Genomic DNA, 21695 nt, shown 5'->3' with positions numbered 1-21695 from the left:
TGTGCTTCGTAAAAAGTTACCATTAAATGAGCAAATGACAACAAATTTCCGGTAGAAGAACATAATCATCAATCACAAAAATAACATAACAGGTTTCCAAACACCGATATACATGTATATTTCACCTGTAATGTCTGTACATGACATCTATGATATCATACCAACCGATTCCACTAACACGCAAACGCAGCCATGCGTTTGCCCATTTTGGCCCCTTGATGATTTCTTTTATTGCCGAAATAAGACCGCTGTTTCTGCCCGCTCTTGTTAATAGGAAACGAACGCTAACAGGATTTCTGTTACTAGTATCTAGTCCAATATCCGGCCGAATGTAAATTCTAGGTGTTTGCAAACTCATTGACCTTATTAAATCTCTAAAGGGTTTGCCGACCTTCGCCAACACAAACTGGATTGACGGGTTTGATTGTATGCAGAACTTAAAAATTTCAACTTGAATGTGAAGTGGTAACATCAGAAATGGAAAAGTCGTTCGCCTCTGTGCCCTCCTATTGTTTATCATATCTTGAAGCTCTTTCAGGGCTGAACACACAGAGACGTCACCGTTGTCGCCAGAGTCACCGTTGTCGCCGGAGTCACCGTTGTCGCCGGAGTCACCGTTGTCGCCGGAGTCACCGTTGTCGCCGGAGTCACCGTTGTCGCCGGAGTCACCGTTGTCGCCGGAGTCACCGTTGTCGCCGGAGTCACCGTTGTCGCCGGAGTCACCGTTGTCGCCGGAGTCACCGTTGTCGCCGGAGTCACCGTTGTCGCCGGAGTCACCGTTGTCGCCGGAGTCACCGTTGTCGCCGGAGTCACCGTTGTCGCCGGAGTCACCGTTGTCGCCGGAGTCACCGTTGTCGCCGGAGTCACCGTTGTCGCCGGAGTCACCGTTGTCGCCAGAGTCACCGTTGTCGCCGGAGTCACCGTTGTCGCCGGAGTCACCGTTGTCGCCGGAGTCACCGTTGTCGCCAGAGTCACCGTTGTCGCCGGAGTCACCGTTGTCGCCGGAGTCACCGTTGTCGCCAGAGTCACCGTTGTCGCCGGAGTCACCGTTGTCGCCAGAGTCACCGTTGTCGCCGGAGTCACCGTTGTCGCCAGAGTCACCGTTGTCGCCGGAGTCACCGTTGTCGCCGGAGTCGCCGTTGTCGCCGGAGTCACCGTTGTCGCCGGAGTCACCGTTGTCGCCGGAGTCACCGTTGTCGCAAGAGTCACCGTTGTCGCCAGACGCAGCGTTGTCGCAAGAGTCACCGTTGTCGCCAGAGTCATCGTTGTCGCCGGAGTCACCGTTGTCGCCAGAGTCACCGTTGTCGCCGGAGTCACCGTTGTCGCAAGAGTCACCGTTGTCGCCAGACGCAGCGTTGTCGCCAGAGTCATCGTTGTCGCCAGAGTCATCGTTGTCGCCAGATGCAGTGTTGTCGCCAGACGCAGCGGTGTCGCCGGAGTCACCGTTGTCGCCAGAGTCACCGTTGTCGCCAGACGCAGCGTTGTCGCCAGACGCAGCGTTGTCGCCAGACGCAGCGCTGTCGCCAGAGTCACCGTTGTCATACGACTGTTCTAAGCGTGATATTATGTCCTTGTACACGCGTTGATTGATACGGATACTAACGTAATGCATGCCAAATCCTTCTGGGAAATACCCCAATGCAATTGTTCCAACATCACCATCGAACTTTCCATCTGCTGACACAATTGATGAGTGTTCTAGTCCTCGGGTACAAACTACCAGGCACTGCAAATTATATTCTCTCATAAGTGCAATGAGCGTGAGGTTGTCGCCGTATGTCCCATTCTTAGACATATTCTTAACGTATTCATCAAATGTTTCATCATAGACAAAAGTTTCATAGAAATATCTGTTTTCTACAATGTGATGGACTGCTTCCTTACGTAAAGCATCTACGTCTTTGTATATACCAATTTTACCAAGTTGATGCGATATAGCAGCAAATTGACAATTTCCATCCGGATTTGGGTCCATGGCAATATTCACCCCATCCAACAACTGCAGATTTTCATGGTGTGTTGAAACATGATAGTACTTAGTTCTGTGATTTTGTTTCTCTGAGCGGTTCTGTTTTAATGAATGTTTTTTAATTTTTCGTTGTTTCTCTAACGCAACAGTTAGGCTAGTCATGTTTTCGACCCCAACCGATTTGCTTACGAATCCAAGTTCGGGTTTGTTCGGTACTTGAAATGACACGATATAAACACCATTTCGTTTTACTTTTTCTACCTTGCCTTCGATAACATATCTTTTGGTTGGCACCCTGGATTTTCGAAAGGGATAGCGAATTAATACTGTCTCTCCTACTTTGTACTTGCTTGGGGAAGTTGCGTTTTTCAACAGCGACCTGTAAGCCTTTTTATTTTTACTCGCCGTATGGTTTTCTTTATTTCACGAGAACTATGACGTTCTTTGGTAAAAACATGACTTCTTCCGTAGTAGGCTTCAAAGGGCGTGAGACCCCCAAGAACTCGTTTGAAACTTGTGTTTATGGCATAGGCTAAATCTTGAAGCCCTTCGACCCAGTTAAATCCACGTTTACTTTTTGTTGCAAATAGAATCTTGGCCTTTATAACACTGTTTGACCTTTCACACTTGCCCTGTGATTGAGGATGATACGGCCTACTATTGATCATTTTGATGTTGTACTTGTTCAACAAAAGTTTCATACTAGGGCCTTTAAATTCCAGTCCGTTGTCACATTGGATGATGTCAGGGGCAAGGTTAACCATCAACACGTCCTCTAATGCCTTTGCAACTTCACGCGAACTCTTCGTTTTCAGGGGTTTTGGCATAACGTACCTAGAATAAACGTCCACGACTTGTAGAATATAACTGTATGTGGACCCCTTGTAGCTAACACTTTGATTTTTCATGTTAATTAAGTCAATCTGCCATCTTTTGCCTGGTTCCTCTTCTGTAATTGTCTTTGGCGTTGGCTTGTTTGTAAATCTCGGATACTTCTCATGGTAATACTTGCTATTGTACAGTATTTCAAGGATAGCTTGTTCCGAGAACCCCGTGTAATTTACTTTCAGTTTGTTGTAAATAACCCTTGCTCCACATCCTTTGTTTTCCATGAACATCTTCTCAACAAATCTAGGAAGATCTTCTTTCACAAGGACTTGCTTTCCGCCACACAATAAAGAACCCCGGTCACCAAGCTCGAAGTCCTTACGTTTTCTAATCATGGCCAAACAATTATTCTCTTCAGGTGTCCGTTTCTTCACAGGGACATCGAACGATCCGTTTAAACATCTGACAATAATGTCGTACTTCGACCTGGGCAAGCACCCTAATTGCTTCCTTTTTCTCCTAATTGCTTCCTTCATCTGAAATAATATAATAAGTTATTATACATTTATACTTCATTAGTTAATAGAGCTTGTATTGAACACCGCGTGTCGAAAACGAATGTCTCACGACATAAGCTGAGCTAAAATCACTCGTCTGATAGCTCCGCTAAAATTTACAATCCGAACTTCCGGGCAATATGCGCAATGAAAGTAGCAAGTACTTCATGTAAAGTTTCATTGAAATCCAACCGAATTCAAATTCAGGGGAAAAATAGCGGGCAAACTTATGGCGGTCAACGGACAAACGGTCTGTAGAAACCAATGCTACGTGGATGGAAGGGATATAAAGAAGGGGCCCTGGGGGCCTAGGTCGCTCACCAGAAGTCACGACTAGGCAGGGTTCGAAGGTCAAAGACCTATAAACTCCATAAAATTTAAAATGTTCAAATCTACAGATTAAAGGAGCTCGATCTGATTTTGGTGGAAAATACACTTTCGAAAAAAATTGTTTCCAAAAGTCGCTATTAATGATTTTGTGAATTGTTTGGGTTAATCTAAAAATACTGACCAGAGGACATTGCATGACATCAAATACAATCCGAAAAAATAACAAGATTTTTTATTTTTCAATTAAAATACACCAAAATTGGTATTTTTGTCCTATTTATTGAATAGGAATGGAATAGGCCGAAAATATCGCGTTAGTAGATCTAACGCGAAATCCATTTTCCATGCATTTTCAGTTGTTTTACGATAGAATTTCTTCGATATAATTCAATATCCTTTGGTCAGTAGTTTTAGATTAACCGAAAACAATTCACAAAATCATTAATACTTTAAAAGCGACTTTTGAAACAATTTTTTTCGAAAGTGTATTTTTCACCAAAATCAGATTGAGCTGTAATAACTGTAAGGAAAATAAAGGCAAAAGCTTCAAAATTAAGTCACTTGGTCAAGGTTTAATTCATCAAAAGTCAAAAGTTCAATAGAAAATGTCACATAACAAATATCAAAGCTCTGGGCAAAGTGGTTTTAGAGAAAAAGATATATATTTTTAAATTTCTCTATATAATAATTATATAGTTAAACTAAGCGTTTTTGTACCAAATACTGTCCGACAGAGCAGTATAAGTATTTCAAGTATGTTTTCATTTATTTTATGCTGCTTTTTACTTTAATTTTCATTTTACAGTGATTAGCGTTTATTTTCTGGGTTATATGGAAATCCACACAGTCATTTGAACGTAAATGAACTAAAAAAGCATTGCAATTTGAAATGCTAACGTCTGACAAGCTTTACCAGTCGGTATATAATTTATTTATGAATCTTTAAAATAAATGTCTGTTTTCATGGGCAAATCTTGCCCAATGTTTGGCTTGGGAGTTCGTGCATTTTGTTTTCAGAAGAAAAGTTAACAAAAATGAAACAGTAGAAGTATGCAGATGTATATTATGTAAATATTCAACACAGGCACGGGACGGTGCCAATTTTTACCCCAGGGGCATAATTTGAACAATCTTAGTATAGGACCCCAAAATTATGTCACATACCAAATATCAAACCTCAAGGCCTTGCAGTTTCGGACAAGAATATTTTTAAAGATTTCACTATGATTTGCCTTTTCGTTGCCATGACAACCAGAGTTCTTCATGAAATGGAATTCTTTGAACAACTTTGGTAGAGCTTGATGCAAGGACTATTCCTGCCAAGTTTCATTGAATTTGGCTTAGCGGGTTAGGAGGAGAAATCGTTTGAAGAAATTGTTGACGGACGCACGTACGGACGCACGCACGCACGGACGATGGACAACTTGCCATCACAATAGCTCACCTTGATCACTTTGTGCTCAGGTGAGCTGAAATGTATCTTGAGAGCTGATGATGGACAACATTTTTCATGAAGTTTCACGGACAACTGCAAATGCACTCTGAGGGGGGGGGGGGCATAAAACATAAAAATCAATGCATGTTAAAACATCAATGCATATTAAGACAACTGAAAATTAAAATTATGTACAGTACTTACTGTCAAGAATTCTTTTGAAGTTTGAAGAAAGTTTGGATTTCAATTCTTTCTAGTCGAAAATCACAACTTTTCTTGCCGACCGCCAAGTCAAATATGGTTACTGACTTCTGAGTAAGACTCGTGTGCAAAATTCCCGCCTTTTTAAAGCGGCACGTTATCAAAGAAAAAATCGGAAACTTCAAAGCTTTGTCGGCTTCTCAGCAATATGACGTCGGAACGACAAATCAACTTTACAAAGTAAGGCCAAATAAAACATTATGTCTGGTTCCGGTGACATGCCCCCAAAAAGTAGGTAGGGTAGGTCGGCATTTCTTTTTATTTTATTTATTTATTTATTTTTACTGATGCTGAGTGAAAGGTGATATAATAACGTTATTTTAATGTATATTTTGTGTGATTAAAGTCTTCTGTGCGTGCAACACTAAGCTTTTTATGTACTGTAAACATGCATAGTGTGCAAGCTGGAGGAGTTTTATGCACATTTAACCCTATAGGTTTAATAATTGTTTCTTTCTGTACGTGTTATATTTTAAAAATATAATTCGCTATAAACGAGACCATTTTCGGTGCTTGCTATGACTAGTACAGTATTTATGCAATTATATGGCAAAATCATGGGTTGTAGAACATTTTAAATTGACTGAATATCAGCGTAAAAAGAAGTCGCAGGGAATGCTTTACGTTGAATGCTTTAGTGCTGTGCAAATTCGTACATTTATTTAAAAATATGAGGTTTTGATTCGAACCTTGCCACAAGATCAATGTATTTCTATTTTCAAAATTTACTTTCCCTTAATCAAGACAACATATTATAGATTCAAAACTTAAACTAAAATTATTAAGTTTTGTTTTATTTTTAGAATGTTTACATGAACGCTTTAAAAACGTTCTTTACAATTCTCTTGAATATTGAGTAAAAAATCGGACCAATTTTTTCGTATTCAAATAAAAAAAAGTTTAGGGTCGGGCGAAAAAAATAGGTAGGGTCGGGTCACCGGAACCAGACAATTTTTTTCTTTTCGCCTAATGTTTAGGAATACAGTCACACCTGTCTAAAGCAGCCAGTCAAACATCCTTATTTTTGGAGAGATATATTCATTTAAAAGAGCTCAAAATCTCTTAAATCGGATTTTGGTGAAAATACACTTTCGAAAAAAAAAGTTTTAAAAATTTGAAAATTGCTATTAATGATCTTGTGAATTGTTTGGGTCAATCTAAAACTACTGACCAAAGGATATTGAATTATATCGAAGAAATTCTATCGTAAAACAACTGCAAATGCATGAAATATGAATTTCGTTAGTTATTTTTTCGGCCCAATTTCTTGTTTATTTTTCGGATTTTCTCATGCAATATCTTCTTGTCAGAAGTTTTAGATTGACCCAAACAATGCACGAAATCATTAATATGGCTGACGCGACGTCATTCGACCAATCGAATGCGACGTCGACATTCCTGCAACGACGTTTGCTTAAAGCAATCATATCTGGACAAAACCTACCAATTATTATTAAAATGTATTAAAATATAAGCATTAATACCGAGGGGTATTAAACGATCAAATTTTCCAAGAAGCGCTGGCGCGCTTCATGGATTTGCTCGCCTACCTTTACCCTTACAAGTTCACACTCTATGAACATAACCAAAATGCGATAATCCTCAAACTTTTACAGAGTTACCTGGAGCAAGCACGTCTCTAGTCTTAGAGTACTAGTACTTAGTAACCAGTACTAAGCAGATACATTCGCCAGTAATTGACAACTGCCCTACTTGAAACAGCGGTAGGGGAAGAATGGCCGTAGAAATCATTTCGTGACCAATCTCCACGAAAGTATCTGGCCCGCCCGGGAATCGAACCCAGGCCGCCTGCGTGCCAATCTGACGCGCAACCGACTGAGCTAGCCGGCGAAACAGTTACACAACCAGCAAAATCCATGTAAAGTGTGGTTAGGTTAGCTGTTTCTGTTACTGCTAGTTACGACGACGACGACGACGACGACGACGACGATGATGATGATGATGATGATGATGATACTTTTGTCACTTCCAATATTAGGTTAATACAATGTATTTGAGTTTGAAAAAAAGTTTACACATTGGCAGACTATTTCATTTATTAAGAAATACATAATTTATGTACCATATACGTAGGCCATTTTCATTTTATGAGTTTTTTTGGTATGTACCAAATACGTTTTGGCGAGCATAGAAAAACTTATTCCAACCGAATATGGTACAATGTTTGTACCATATTCGGTCGAAAATTGTACCATATTCGGTCCGAATATGGTACATTTGTACCATATTCGACCGAATATGGTACATTTGTTCCATATTCGTTTTTGTACCAAATACGGTCCGACAATGCTATATTCAACCCTATTTATTTCAGAAATTCATCTTCAAAAACCAGAAGACAAGAAATTTGCAAAGTATTGCCTTATATCCACGGTTTAAATAAAATTCAAAAAAAAACATCGAGTCTATCTGCCCAACAACCTCCGAGAAACAATTTATTTTTACGAATTTACTTCAAAACATTACCATAAAAATCGGGATTCGCAATTCTTTCAGCAATCAGCGATTTAAGACTACTTATGTACTTTGACATAAGATTATAAAGACCAGTAATTAATGGTCATTCAATATTTAGTTAATATTATTAATAACTGAAATCCTGTTTTTGAAGTTTTTCCGTCATAAGTTTGCTGCGAGAGCTGAAATTTTAACATCTGTATAGCAAATCTTATCAACTGTGCGATAGAAACACCGTATGATAGTGAATTAGGAACATCTCCATCAAATAAGGGTAATTCATTATTTTAAAATTAAAATCATCGCGTTTATTGATACCCAATATCCATATTAAATAAATAATAAATACCTTTTCTCTTTCTATTCCTCCTATCTTTTGACTCCTTTTCCATGTCCACATCATCACTTTCTTTTACAACAAAATCTAATAATCTTATTTTTTTAGACATTTTTTATGATGAATTGATTGCACTTTGTTTTCAGTCTATTAATGGCAAAAATTAGTGGACCCAATTTTTGCCTCGAATATGTCTGCAAGAGACTGTAGCAATTGAAAGATTGCCGTTGTATTCCCTTCAGGCATTAAATGAGGCGATTATCTATCGGCAGACATTCTGTATAATATAGAAAAATTAAATATCTTACTACACAGTCCAACTCATCTTCGTATACATCATCCTCGGGTTTATCATTGTTGGCAGCTAACCGTACTGTCCCAATTTTTTTAGGTAACATTAATGTAGGTCCTCTACACATGATTCCAATTGTTAGCCATATTATTGTGTCACACAATTCAGGGCTTTCACCATTTATTTTTTGAATCACGGCAAAGATAAATAATGCAAGAAAAAATAATAATTCGCATAAGTAAATTAAAACATGTAAATACGTTGTATTTACCGTTTTTTGTGTATATATTTATTAAATGTATCCATTATTATAATTTATAATAAAAATATTTATTTATAAAATGATATAAAGCAATTATTTACCTTTTTGTTCTTCTATAATTGGTGATAACATCACCTGTATCGTAAATCTGTTGTTGATATGAATTTAATTGAAGGAAATGACGTAGTATATTACGTCATCAAGCGCGCGCTATTCACGAGCGCGTTATCTATGGCGCGAAACTTTCGGGTAAGTCTATTATAGAGGGTATACAGGTAAAGTTTAAGTTTTTTATTATTTAAAATGTTTTAAATATGAAAAGTGCATTAAATTACTCTTATTTTTATTTAAATAAAACACGTTTTCAGAATTAAAATCGGATAAAAAATAAAAAAAGTTATAAATATTTGAAATTGGTAAACTTTATAGTAGTTAAACTATGAGCTCGTACTCGTAGTTCGATGCTCCGCGTCAGGTTCTAAGCGTTCTTCTATAATTGGTGATAACAGCACCTGTATCGTAAATCTGTTTTTGAAATGAATTTAATTGAAGGAAATGACGTAGTATATTACGTCATCAAGCGCGCGCTATTCACGAGCGCGTTATCTAAGGCGCGAAACTTTTGGGTAAGTCTATTATAGAGGGTATACAGGTAAAGTTTAAGTTTTTTATTATTTAAAATGTTTTAAATATGAAAAGTGCATTTAATTACTCTTATTTTTATTAAAATAAAACAGTTTTCAGAATTAAAATCGGATAAAAAATAAAACAAGTTATAAATATTTGAAATTGGTAAACTTTATAGTAGTTAAACTATGAGCTCGTACTCGTAGTTCGATGCTCCGCGACAATGTCAATGACTAGTCACTGCGTTTATCTGCATCTCCTGACGGGCCTGCCATATCAACATGTTCAGACATTGTATGTCCCAGGTGGTCATCCTCATCTATGTGGACAGGTGGTCCATTTGGTAGGACTCCAGTTTCTTCAGCTTTCAGCAGATCAACATACTCAGTATTACGGGCAGCCAGATAATATTCCATCTGAGGATGATGGTCAAACAGCCCCATGATGAATTGATTGCACTTTGTTTTCAGTCTTTTAATGGCAAAAAATAGTGGACCCAATTTTTGTCTCGGATATGTCTGCAAGAGACTGTACAGATGGTAATCCATCAACTGAGTAAGGATAGGCAATTGAAAGATTGCCATTGTATTCCCTTCAGGCATTAAATGAGGCGATGATCTATCGGCAGACATTCTGCATAATATAGAAAAATAAAATATCTTTCTACACAATCCAATTCATCCTCGTATACATCATCCTCTGGTTTGTCATTGTTGGCAGCTATCCGTACTGTTCCAATTTTTTTTGGCAACATTAATGTCGGTCCTCTACACATGATTCCTATTGTCAGCCATATGATTGTGTCATACAATTCAGGGCTTTCACCATTCATTTTTTGAATCACAGCAAAGATAAATAATGCTAGGAAAAATAACAATTCGCATAAATAAATTAAAACATGTAAATGCGTTGTATTTACAGGTTTTTTTTTGCATATATTTATTAAATCTATCCATTATTATAATTTAGAATAAAAATATTTATTTATACAATGATATAAAGCAATTATTTACCTTTTTGTTCTTCGATAATTGGTGATAACAGCACCTGTATCGTAAATCCGTTGTTGATATGATTATAATTGAAGGAAATGACGTAGTAGTATACGTCATCAAGCGCGCGCTATTCACGCGCGCGTTATCGATGGCGCGAAACTTTTGGGTAAGTCTATTATAGAGGGTATACAGGTAAAGTTTAAGTTTTTTAGTATTTAAAATGTTTTAAATATGAAAAGTGCATTAAATTACTCTTAATTTTATTAACATAAGACACGTTTTCAGAATTAAAATCGGATAAAAAATAAAAAAGTTATAAATATTTGAAATTGGTAAACATTATAGTAGTTAAACTATGACCTCGTACTCGTAGTTCGATGCTCCGCGTCAGAATCTTTATGAAGATGCCACATATAACCAATAGCACCACCAACTGATGTTTCAGCAGCAGTAACACCTCCTACTTCACCTACTGTGAAAGCTGCTGCATCTTCTGCTGCTATTAATGCATTGACATTGGCTAGTCCTGCTTGCATAGCAGATACTTCTGCTATTGTTGGTGTCATACTTGATACGCCTGTTAATGCTGTTTCGCCTACTTCACCAAGAGCTGCTATTGAACTAGTAGATGATAATCCGGCAATATCTAAACCTCCTGATGTTGCTAGAGAACATGTTTCAGCAGCTGCACCAATATCTATTAATGCTGCTGCAGCACTTCCAGCTGCTACAGTTGTTGTTTCAGCAGCTACACTGGCTGCAGCTGTAGCAGCACTTCCAGCTATTGCTAATTCAGATGTAGCACCAACAGCAGCTACTGTTCCAGCTACTGCTTCAGTTGTGGCAACGGTTCCTGCAACTGCGGTGGCTCCTTCTGTTACTGCCGCAACAACCCCAGCTACTATTAATGATGCCATTATTGTGTCTTTGTTATTTTTCTTATTTTATAATAGTCAGTTATATGTTTGATAATATACCTTCTTGTATTTATCTGAACTGGTGCCGAATGTCTTGACTTTTTAGATGGACCTGCTACGGTTTGTGAGTTGTTCTTCCTTTTTTTTGAAGGCATTATTATGAGGGGGAATTACATCATCAACGACGTATAAACGGTTACAAACATTTATTCAACCATAACAATAACAATAACATAACGTATGACACAATTATATTAGCATCTCACATATTGCAATGATATATAGTTTTTTTATATGCGGATTTTAGAGCAAGCATATATTGCTTAGATAAAATGTTTGTATATGCTAATTTGAAGCAAGCATATATTGCTTATATAAAGTTTTTTTGTATTGGTTATATAAAATGGACTCCGGGTCAAATGTCAATGACTAGTCACTGCGGTGTAGATCTGCATCTCCCGACGGGCCTGGCATGTCAACATGATCGGACATTGTATGTCCCATGTGGTCATCTTCGTCTATGTGGACAGGTGGACCATTTGGAAGTACTCCAGTTTCATCAGCCTTCAGAAGGTCTACATATTCAGTATCACGGGCAGCCAGATAATATTCCATCTGGGGGTGATGGTCAAATAGACCCATTATGAACTGGTTAGACTTTGTTTTAAGTCTATTTACAGCAAAAATAAGTGGACCCAGTTTGTGCCTTGGATATGTCTGCAATAGACTGTACAGCTGGTAATCCATCAACTGCGTAAGTATCGGCAGTTGAAAGATTGCCATTGTATTACCTTCCGGCATTAAATGAGGTGACGATGATGGTGATCTAGCAGCCATTCTGTATAATATAGAAAAATAAAATATCTTACTACACAATCCAATTCATCCTCGTATACATCATCCTCTGGTTTGTCATTGTTGGCAGCTATCCGTACTGTTCCAATTTTTTTTGGCAACATTAATGTCGGTCCTCTACACATGATTCCTATTGTCAGCCATATGATTGTGTCATACAATTCAGGGCTTTCACCATTCATTTTTTGAATCACAGCAAAGATAAATAATGCTAGGAAAAATAACAATTCGCATAAATAAATTAAAACATGTAAATGCGTTGTATTTACCGGTTTTTTGCATATATTTATTAAATATATCCATTATTATAATTTAGACTAAACATATTTATTTATACAATGATATCAAGCAATTATTTACCTTTTTGTTCTTCGATAATTGGTGATAACAGCACCTGTATCGTAAATCCGTTGTTGATATGATTATAATTGAAGGAAATGACGTAGTAGTATACGTCATCAAGCGCGCGCTATTCACGCGCGCGTTATCGATGGCGCGAAACTTTTGGGTAAGTCTATTATAGAGGGTATACAGGTAAAGTTTAAGTTTTTTAGTATTTAAAATGTTTTAAATATGAAAAGTGCATTAAATTACTCTTATTTTTATTAAAATAAAACACGTTTTCAGAATTAAAATCGGATAAAAAATAAAAAAAGTTATAAATATTTGAAATTGGTAAACATTATAGTAGTTAAACTATGACCTCGTACTCGTAGTTCGATGCTCCGCGTCAGAATCTTTATGAAGATGCCACATATAACCAATAGGCCATTTGTTTTCCATTTACATCATCATATCCCATGCAAGAAATCGTCCACATCTAACAAAATGTATCAGTTTATTTCTAATTAATGTTGTAGGAGGTGGTGTAGCTGGAGGTGTTGTTGCTGCTACTTTTTTTGTATGACTAATAATAAGACAATATATATATTACAAACATATATTCAATTTAGCTTGTACATTAACATTTTTTTCTTTACTAATTATAGTACCAACAGTTTTACCTGATGGTATATTTTTATTTAACATCATTTCTCCAGCTGTCATTACTAGATTATTAGTTGATCCACCAACAGATAAATAATTAGATTTTGAATATTGTCCATCACCTGGACTTACAATTGACATTCCTGTTTGATTATTATTATCATCACTGCCAGCAATTGATTCTCCTATACCAAAACCAGAACCAATAGCAGTTGCAGCTACAGATGATAATACTTGAATTAATGTTGCAGTAGAAACAGAAGCAGTTCCACCAACAGTTGCAGAAAATCCCAATGTAATGGCTTCTGTTGTTGCCTCATATACAGCACCTGGAGCTGCACCTGCTGAAGTTGCTCCCCATAGTAAATATGAATTTAAAGTTGGGAATGAAGATAAATATGATGCTGTTGTAGCACCACCAACTGATGTTCCAGCAGCAGTAACACCTCCTACTTCACCTACTGTGAAAGCTGCTGCATCTTCTGCTGCTATTAATGCATTGACATTGGCTAGTCCTGCTTGCATTGCAGATACTTCTGCTATTGTTGGTGTCATACTTGATACGCCTGTTAATGCTGTTTCGCCTACTTCACCAAGAGCTGCTGTTGAACTAGTAGATGATAATCCGGCAATATCTAAACCTCCTGATGTTGCTAGAGTACATGTTTCAGCAGCTGCACCAATATCTATTAATGCTGCTGCAGCACTTCCAGCTGCTACAGTTGTTGTTTCAGCAGCTACACTGGCTGCAGCTGTAGCAGCACTTCCAGCTATTGCTCATTCAGATGTAGCACCAACAGCAGCTACTGTTCCAGCTACGTCGAACCTTAATTAAGGTCCTTAATGATCGGGTGTCTTGCTTTGAATCCGAATGATACTTTTACATCGTACTCCATATGACCTTTGACTGAAGAGATGCCAGATGTAGGGTAATGAACTCCGTCACTGACCAGGTACTCCTCCTTAGTGAAGTGTGATTCTTTAGACATCACTATCTTGGCCATAGAGTATTCATACTGGGTATTGGTCACACCAGACAGGTCCGATGCGACGTTGGTTTCTGTTACATCCCCAACTATCTTGCGCATAATGACATCTAGGGATAGTCCTGATGTTTTGACTACTGCTGTTAGCCATGAGAGAAAATTACATTGCTCTCGATCTCCTGTCTTTTGGAATTGTACCCACTTAGCAAAGGGCTGCCCTTTAAGTCGCCGGAAGTAAGTAAATGAAGGCTTGGTCTTACCCATATAAAGGGTCTTTGGTTTATACAACTTGTTCTCGTCTCCCGTGCCGACTGCCGACTCATTCTGGAACTTGTTGTCGTAGTCCCATGCGTAACGTATATCAGTCTTAGCCTTGCTACGGGTCTCCGTGTTCACTATCTCTATCTTGTTACCACGAGCATCTTGACTGCCGTAGGCGATGGTCTCTTTGATGTTAAAGTTGAACACTTCTGCTTTTATCCACGTAGGTTGATATTGTTCATATGTGGAGAAGAAGTTAAGTACTCCAGGAGCAAACTGGTCTCGGGTCATGGTATCTGCACTAATCTTAAATGGTTGAATGAAGAATACACCATAATCAGGCTTACTGTAATTCAGATCATCGTGCTTGTATTGTCGACGAGTAATGTCGAAGACAAACTTTGCGTGTTTCTTGACTCCGAAACGGTATCCTCTCTTCGGGTACACCCCTCTACGTCTCACAGTATGTGCTCTCCTACGTCTAGTTATCCTTTTCCGGCGATAGGCAGCTCTCTTCTTCCTAAATGCACGCTTCTTACGCATAAATCTGCGTTTAAACGCGAGAGATCTTTTGTGCGACCGCATTCTAAGATGGCTGAAAGAACTATGGCGCGAGATCCTAATATGATGACGTCGACTCGTGACGTCATCACGGTCACGTGAGCACGTGATGAAGTTCTACAATTAGCCCAATTAGGCTATATATAGAATAGTACCAAAATAGTACCATAGTACCAAAGGCGGGGGTAATACTGAACCCCGCCCTTTGGTACTAATTTTTTTATTTTATTTATTTTCGTGCGTGCCATCAGTGCTTTGATTTTTTATCCATCCGTGCCATCAGTGCTTTGATTTTCCTCACGCGCGCTACGTCATATAGTCTACGTCATTTCGTTCAACCAATGAAAAAATTAGCTATTTAATTCGAACGTCTGCATAAGATTGATCAAAATGGCTGGAATTAGACGTGTTGCTCAAGGTTCTGCGTGTAAAGATTGGTGTTGGACAATTAATAATTACACTCGTGAGGATTGTGAATCATTAGAAACCGTGGATGTTCAGTATATATGCTACGGACGGGAAATCGGCGCTAGTGGGACCACCCACTTACTGGGGTTTATGCAGTTGAAGAAGAGAGTACGTCTCACAGCTCTTAAGAAGATTGCTCCTTTCGGGAAGGCACACTTAGAACAGCGACGCGGGACTGCACAAGAGGCGAAGGATTACACAAGCAAGGATGACGAGACCACCTGGGTAGAGAGAGGCTACATGACAGAACAGGGGGTAGGCCAGTTAAAGAACTTAACCGACATGGCATTGAAAGGACATGACGCCGAAGATCTCTACGAGCAAGACGGGGGCTGCTATGTATCCCACAAGAGAAAAATCGACGAAGCAGTTGGAGCAATAAAGCAATGCCAGGAGAAGAAACGCCTGAAGACGGCTATGAGAGAGGGCAACGTCGAACTTAAGACTTGGCAGGACTGGGCAGTATATCTCACTAATATAAATATATATATTGCACATATTGCAATGATATATAGTTTTTTTATATGCGGATTTTAGAGCAAGCATATATTGCTTAGATAAAATGTTTGTATATGCTAATTTGAAGCAAGCATATATTGCTTATATAAAGTTTTTTTGTATTGGTTATATAAAATGGACTCCGGGTCAAATGTCAATGACTAGTCACTGCGGTGTAGATCTGCTTCTCCCGACGGGCCTGGCATGTCAACATGATCGGACATTGTATGTCCCATGTGGTCATCTTCGTCTATGTGGACAGGTGGACCATTTGGAAGTACTCCAGTTTCATCAGCCTTCAGAAGGTCTACATATTCAGTATCACGGGCAGCCAGATAATATTCCATCTGGGGGTGATGGTCAAATAGACCCATTATGAACTGGTTAGACTTTGTTTTAAGTCTATTTACAGCAAAAATAAGTGGACCCAGTTTGTGCCTTGGATATGTCTGCAATAGACTGTACAGCTGGTAATCCATCAACTGCGTAAGTATCGGCAGTTGAAAGATTGCCATTGTATTACCTTCCGGCATTAAATGAGGTGACGATGATGGTGATCTAGCAGCCATTCTGTATAATATAGAAAAATAAAATATCTTACTACACAATCCAATTCATCCTCGTATACATCATCCTCTGGTTTGTAATTGTTGGCAGCTATCCGTACTGTTCCAATTTTTTTTGGCAACATTAATGTCGGTCCTCTACACATGATTCCTATGTCAGCCATATGATTGTGTCATACAATTCAGGGCTTTCACCATTCATTTTTTGAATCACAGCAAAGATAAATAATGCTAGGAAAAATAACAATTCGCATAAATAAATTAAAACATGTAAATGCGTTGTATTTACCGTTTTTTTTTTGCATATATTTATTAAATATATCCATTATTATAATTTAGAATAAAAATATTTATTTATACAATGATATAAAGCAATTATTTACCTTTTTGTTCTTCGATAATTGGTGATAACAGCACCTGTATCGTAAATCCGTTGTTGATATGATTATAATTGAAGGAAATGACGTAGTAGTATACGTCATCAAGCGCGCGCTATTCACGCGCGCGTTATCGATGGCGCGAAACTTTTGGGCAAGTCTATTATAGAGGGTATACAGGTAAAGTTTAAGTTTTTAGTATTTAAAATGTTTTAAATATGAAAAGTGCATTAAATTACTCTTATTTTTATTAAAATAAAACACGTTTTCAGAATTAAAATCGGATAAAAAATAAAAAAAGTTATAAATATTTGAAATTGGTAAACATTATAGTAGTTAAACTATGACCTCGTACTCGTAGTTCGATGCTCCGCGTCAGAATCTTTATGAAGATGCCACATATAACCAATAGGCCATTTGTTTTCCATTTACATCATCATATCCCATGCAAGAAATCGTCCACATCTAACAAAATGTATCAGTTTATGTCTAATTAATGTTGTAGGAGGTGGTGTAGCTGGAGGTGTTGTTGCTGCTACTTTTTTTGTATGACTGTAATAATAAGACAATATATATATTACAAACATATATTCAATTTAGCTTGTACATTAACATTTTTTTCTTTACTAATTATAGTACCAACAGTTTTACCTGATGGTATATTTTTATTTAACATCATTTCTCCAGCTGTCATTACTAGATTATTAGTTGATCCACCAACAGATAACCAATTAGATTTTGAATATTGTCCATCACCTGGACTTACAATTGACATTCCTGTTTGATTATTATTAGCATCACTGCCAGCAATTGATTCTCCTATACCAAAACCAGCACCAATAGCAGTTGCAGCTACAGATGATAATACTTGAATTAATGTTGCAGTAGAAACAGAAGCAGTTCCACCAACAGTTGCAGAAAATCCCAATGTAATGGCTTCTGTTGTTGCCTCATATACAGCACCTGGAGCTGCACCTGCTGAAGTTGCTCCCCATAGTAACTATGAATTTAAAGTTGGGAATGAAGATAAATATGATGCTGTTGTAGCACCACCAACTGATGTTCCAGCAGCAGTAACACCTCCTACTTCACCTACTGTGAAAGCTGCTGCATCTTCTGCTGCTATTAATGCATTGACATTGGCTAGTCCTGCTTGCATTGCAGATACTTCTGCTATTGTTGGTGTCATACTTGATACGCCTGTTAATGCTGTTTCGCCTACTTCACCAAGAGCTGCTATTGAACTAGTAGATGATAATCCGGCAATATCTAAACCTCCTGATGTTGCTAGAGTACATGTTTCAGCAGCTGCACCAATATCTATTAATGCTGCTGCAGCACTTCCAGCTGCTACAGTTGTTGTTTCAGCAGCTACACTGGCTGTAGCAGCACTTCCAGCTATTGCTAATTCAGATGTAGCACCAACAGCAGCTACTGTTCCAGCTACTGCTTCAGTTGGGGCAACGGTTCCTGCAACTGCGGTGGCTCCTTCTGTTACTGCCGCAACAACCCCAAATACTATTAATGATGCCATTATTGTGTCTTTGTTATTTTTATTATTTTATGATAGTCAGTTATATGTTTGATAATATACCTTCTTGTATTTATCTGAACTGGTGCCGAATGTCTTGACTTTTTAGATGGACCTGCTACTGTTTGTGAGTTGTTCTTCCTTTTTTTTGAAGGCATTATTATGAGGGGGAATTACATCATCAACGACCTATAAACGGTTAAAAACATTTATTCAACCATAACAATAACAATAACATAACGTATGACACAATTATATTAGCATCTCACTAATATAAATATATATATTGCACATATTGCAATGATATATAGTTTTTTTATATGCGGATTTTAGAGCAAGCATATATTGCTTAGATAAAATGTTTGTATATGCTAATTTTGAAGCAAGCATATATTGCTTATATAAAGTTTTTTGTATTGGTTATATAAAATGGACTCCGGGTCAAATGTCAATGACTAGTCACTGCGGTGTAGATCTGCATCTCCCGACGGGCCTGGCATGTCAACATGATCGGACATTGTATGTCCCATGTGGTCATCTTCGTCTATGTGGACAGGTGGACCATTTGGAAGTACTCCAGTTTCATCAGCCTTCAGAAGGTCTACATATTCAGTATCACGGGCAGCCAGATAATATTCCATCTGGGGGTGATGGTCAAATAGACCCATTATGAACTGGTTAGACTTTGTTTTAAGTCTATTTACAGCAAAAATAAGTGGACCCAGTTTGTGCCTTGGATATGTCTGCAATAGACTGTACAGCTGGTAATCCCATCAACTGCGTAAGTATCGGCAGTTGAAAGATTGCCATTGTATTACCTTCCGGCATTAAATGAGGTGACGATGATGGTGATCTAGCAGCCATTCTGTATAATATAGAAAAATAAAATATCTTACTACACAATCCAATTCATCCTCGTATACATCATCCTCTGGTTTGTCATTGTTGGCAGCTATCCGTACTGTTCCAATTTTTTTTGGCAACATTAATGTCGGTCCTCTACACATGATTCCTATTGTCAGCCATATGATTGTGTCATACAATTCAGGGCTTTCACCATTCATTTTTTGAATCACAGCAAAGATAAATAATGCTAGGAAAAATAACAATTCGCATAAATAAATTAAAACATGTAAATGCGTTGTATTTACCGGTTTTTTTTGCATATATTTATTAAATATATCCATTATTATAATTTAGAATAAACATATTTATCTATACAATGATATCAAGCAATTATTTACCTTTTTGTTCTTCGATAATTGGTGATAACAGCACCTGTATCGTAAATCCGTTGTTGATATGATTATAATTGAAGGAAATGACGTAGTAGTATACGTCATCAAGCGCGCGTTATCGATGGCGCGAAACTTTTGGGTAAGTCTTTTATAGAGGGTATACAGGTAAGTAAGTTTTTTAGTATTTAAAATGTTTTAAATATGAAAAGTGCATTAAATTACTCTTATTTTTATTAAAATAAAACACGTTTTCAGAATTAAAATCGGATGAAAAATAAAAAAAGTTATAAATATTTGAAATTGGTAAACATTATAGTAGTTAAACTATGACCTCGTACTCGTAGTTCGATGCTCCGCGTCAGAATCTTTATGAAGATGCCACATATAACCAATAGGCCATTTGTTTTCCATTTACATCATCATATCCCATGCAAGAGATCGTCCACATCTAACAAAATGTATCAGTTTATTTCTAATTAATGTTGTAGGAGGTGGTGTAGCTGGAGGTGTTGTTGCTGCTACTTTTTTTGTATGACTGTAATAATAAGACAATATATATATTACAAACATATATTCAATTTAGCTTGTACATTAACATTTTTTTCTTTACTAATTATAGTACCAACAGTTTTACCTGATGGTATATTTTTATTTAACATCATTTCTCCAGCTGTCATTACTAGATTATTAGTTGATCCACCAACAGATAAATAATTAGATTTTGAATATTGTCCATCACCTGGACTTACAATTGACATTCCTGTTTGATTATTATTATCATCACTGCCAGCACCTAGCACTTCCAGCTATTGCTAATTCAGATGTAGCACCAACAGCAGCTGCTGTTCCAGCTACTGCTTCAGTTGTGGCTACTGTTCCTGCAACTGCGGTGGCTCCTTCAGTTACTGCCGCAACAACACCAGCTACTATTAATGATGCCATTATTATGTCTTTGTTATTTTTATTATTTTATAATAGTCAGTTATATACTTGATAATATACCTTCTCGTATTGATATTAACTGGTGCTGATTGTCTTGACTTTTTAGATGGACCTGCGACTGTTTGTGAGTTGTTCTTCCTTTTTTTTGAAGGCATTATTATGTGAGGGCATTACATCTTCAACAACCTATAAACGGTTAAAAACATTTATTGAACAATAACAATAATAACACGTAACGTATGACACAATTATATTAGCATGTCACTAATATAAATATTATTGCACGTATTGTCGGCAATGATATTATTTTTATATGCTAATTTTAAGCAAGCATATATTGCTTATATAAAAGTTTGTTGTGTGTGAGATAAAATATAATATAGTTCTGGGGCAATGTCAATTAGTCACTGCTGCGACGGTCTGCATCTCCAGATGGGCCTGGCATGTCACCATGATGATCGGACATTGTATGTCCCATATGGTCATCTTCGTCAAGGTGTACAGGTGGGCCATTCGGAAGTACTCCAGTGTCCTCAGACTTGAGAAGGTCTACATAGTCTGTATTTTGAGCTGCCAGAAAGTATTCCATTTGGGGATGGTGATCAAATAGACCCATTATAAATTGGTTAGACTTTGGTTTAAGTCTATTTACAGCGTATATCAGTGGTCCCAGTTTGTGCCTCGGGTAAGTCTGTAGTAGACTATACAACTGATAATTCATCAACTGCGTAAGTATCGGCAGTTGAAAGATTGCCATAGTATTACCCTCTGGCATTATATGAGGGGATGATGGTGGTCTAGTAGTAGTCATTCTGTATAATAAAGAAAAATAAAATATCTTACTACACAATCCAATTCATCCTCGTATAGTTGATCATCTGGCTTATCATTGTTGGTAGCTATCCTTACTGTTCCTATCTTTTTCGGCAACATTAATGTAGGCCCTTTACACATTATGCCTATGGTCAGCCATATTATTGTGTCATACAATTCTTCAGGGCGTGCACCATTCAATTTTTGACAAACAGCAAAGATAAATAATGCTAAGAAAAATAGCAACTCGCATAAATAAATTAAAACATTAGTTGTATTTACAGGGTTTTTTTTGCATATATTTCTTAATTCTATCCATTATTA

The 21695-nt window shown here is 37.5% G+C and overlaps 1 protein-coding gene across 1 annotated transcript; it reads left to right on the top strand.

The window, feature by feature from the left end:
* The first annotated feature begins 15328 nt into the window (after positions 1 to 15328).
* Positions 15329 to 16283, top strand: LOC128242989 (uncharacterized). The gene is made up of 2 exons (XM_052960452.1): positions 15329 to 15868; positions 16167 to 16283. Exons 1-2 carry the CDS (start codon positions 15329 to 15331, stop codon positions 16281 to 16283), a joined length of 657 nt encoding a protein of 218 aa, XP_052816412.1.
* The last annotated feature ends 5412 nt before the right edge of the window (positions 16284 to 21695 follow it).

The sequence above is a fragment of the Mya arenaria genome, chromosome 8 (assembly GCF_026914265.1).
Source record: "Mya arenaria isolate MELC-2E11 chromosome 8, ASM2691426v1".
Lineage (NCBI taxonomy): Eukaryota > Metazoa > Mollusca > Bivalvia > Myida > Myidae > Mya > Mya arenaria.
This window is presented reverse-complemented; position numbering and strand designations above follow the sequence as displayed.

What these genes read in the sequence shown, in the direction of transcription:
- LOC128242989 (XM_052960452.1), top strand. Translation starts at nt 15,329, where the DNA reads ATGGCTGGAATTAGACGTGTTGCTCAAGGTTCTGCGTGTAAAGATTGG. An exon ending in AGACTTGGCAGGACTGGGCA is followed by an intron (nt 15,869 to 16,166) that starts GTATATCTCACT and finishes CTATGTGGACAG; the next exon opens with GTGGACCATTTGGAAGTACT.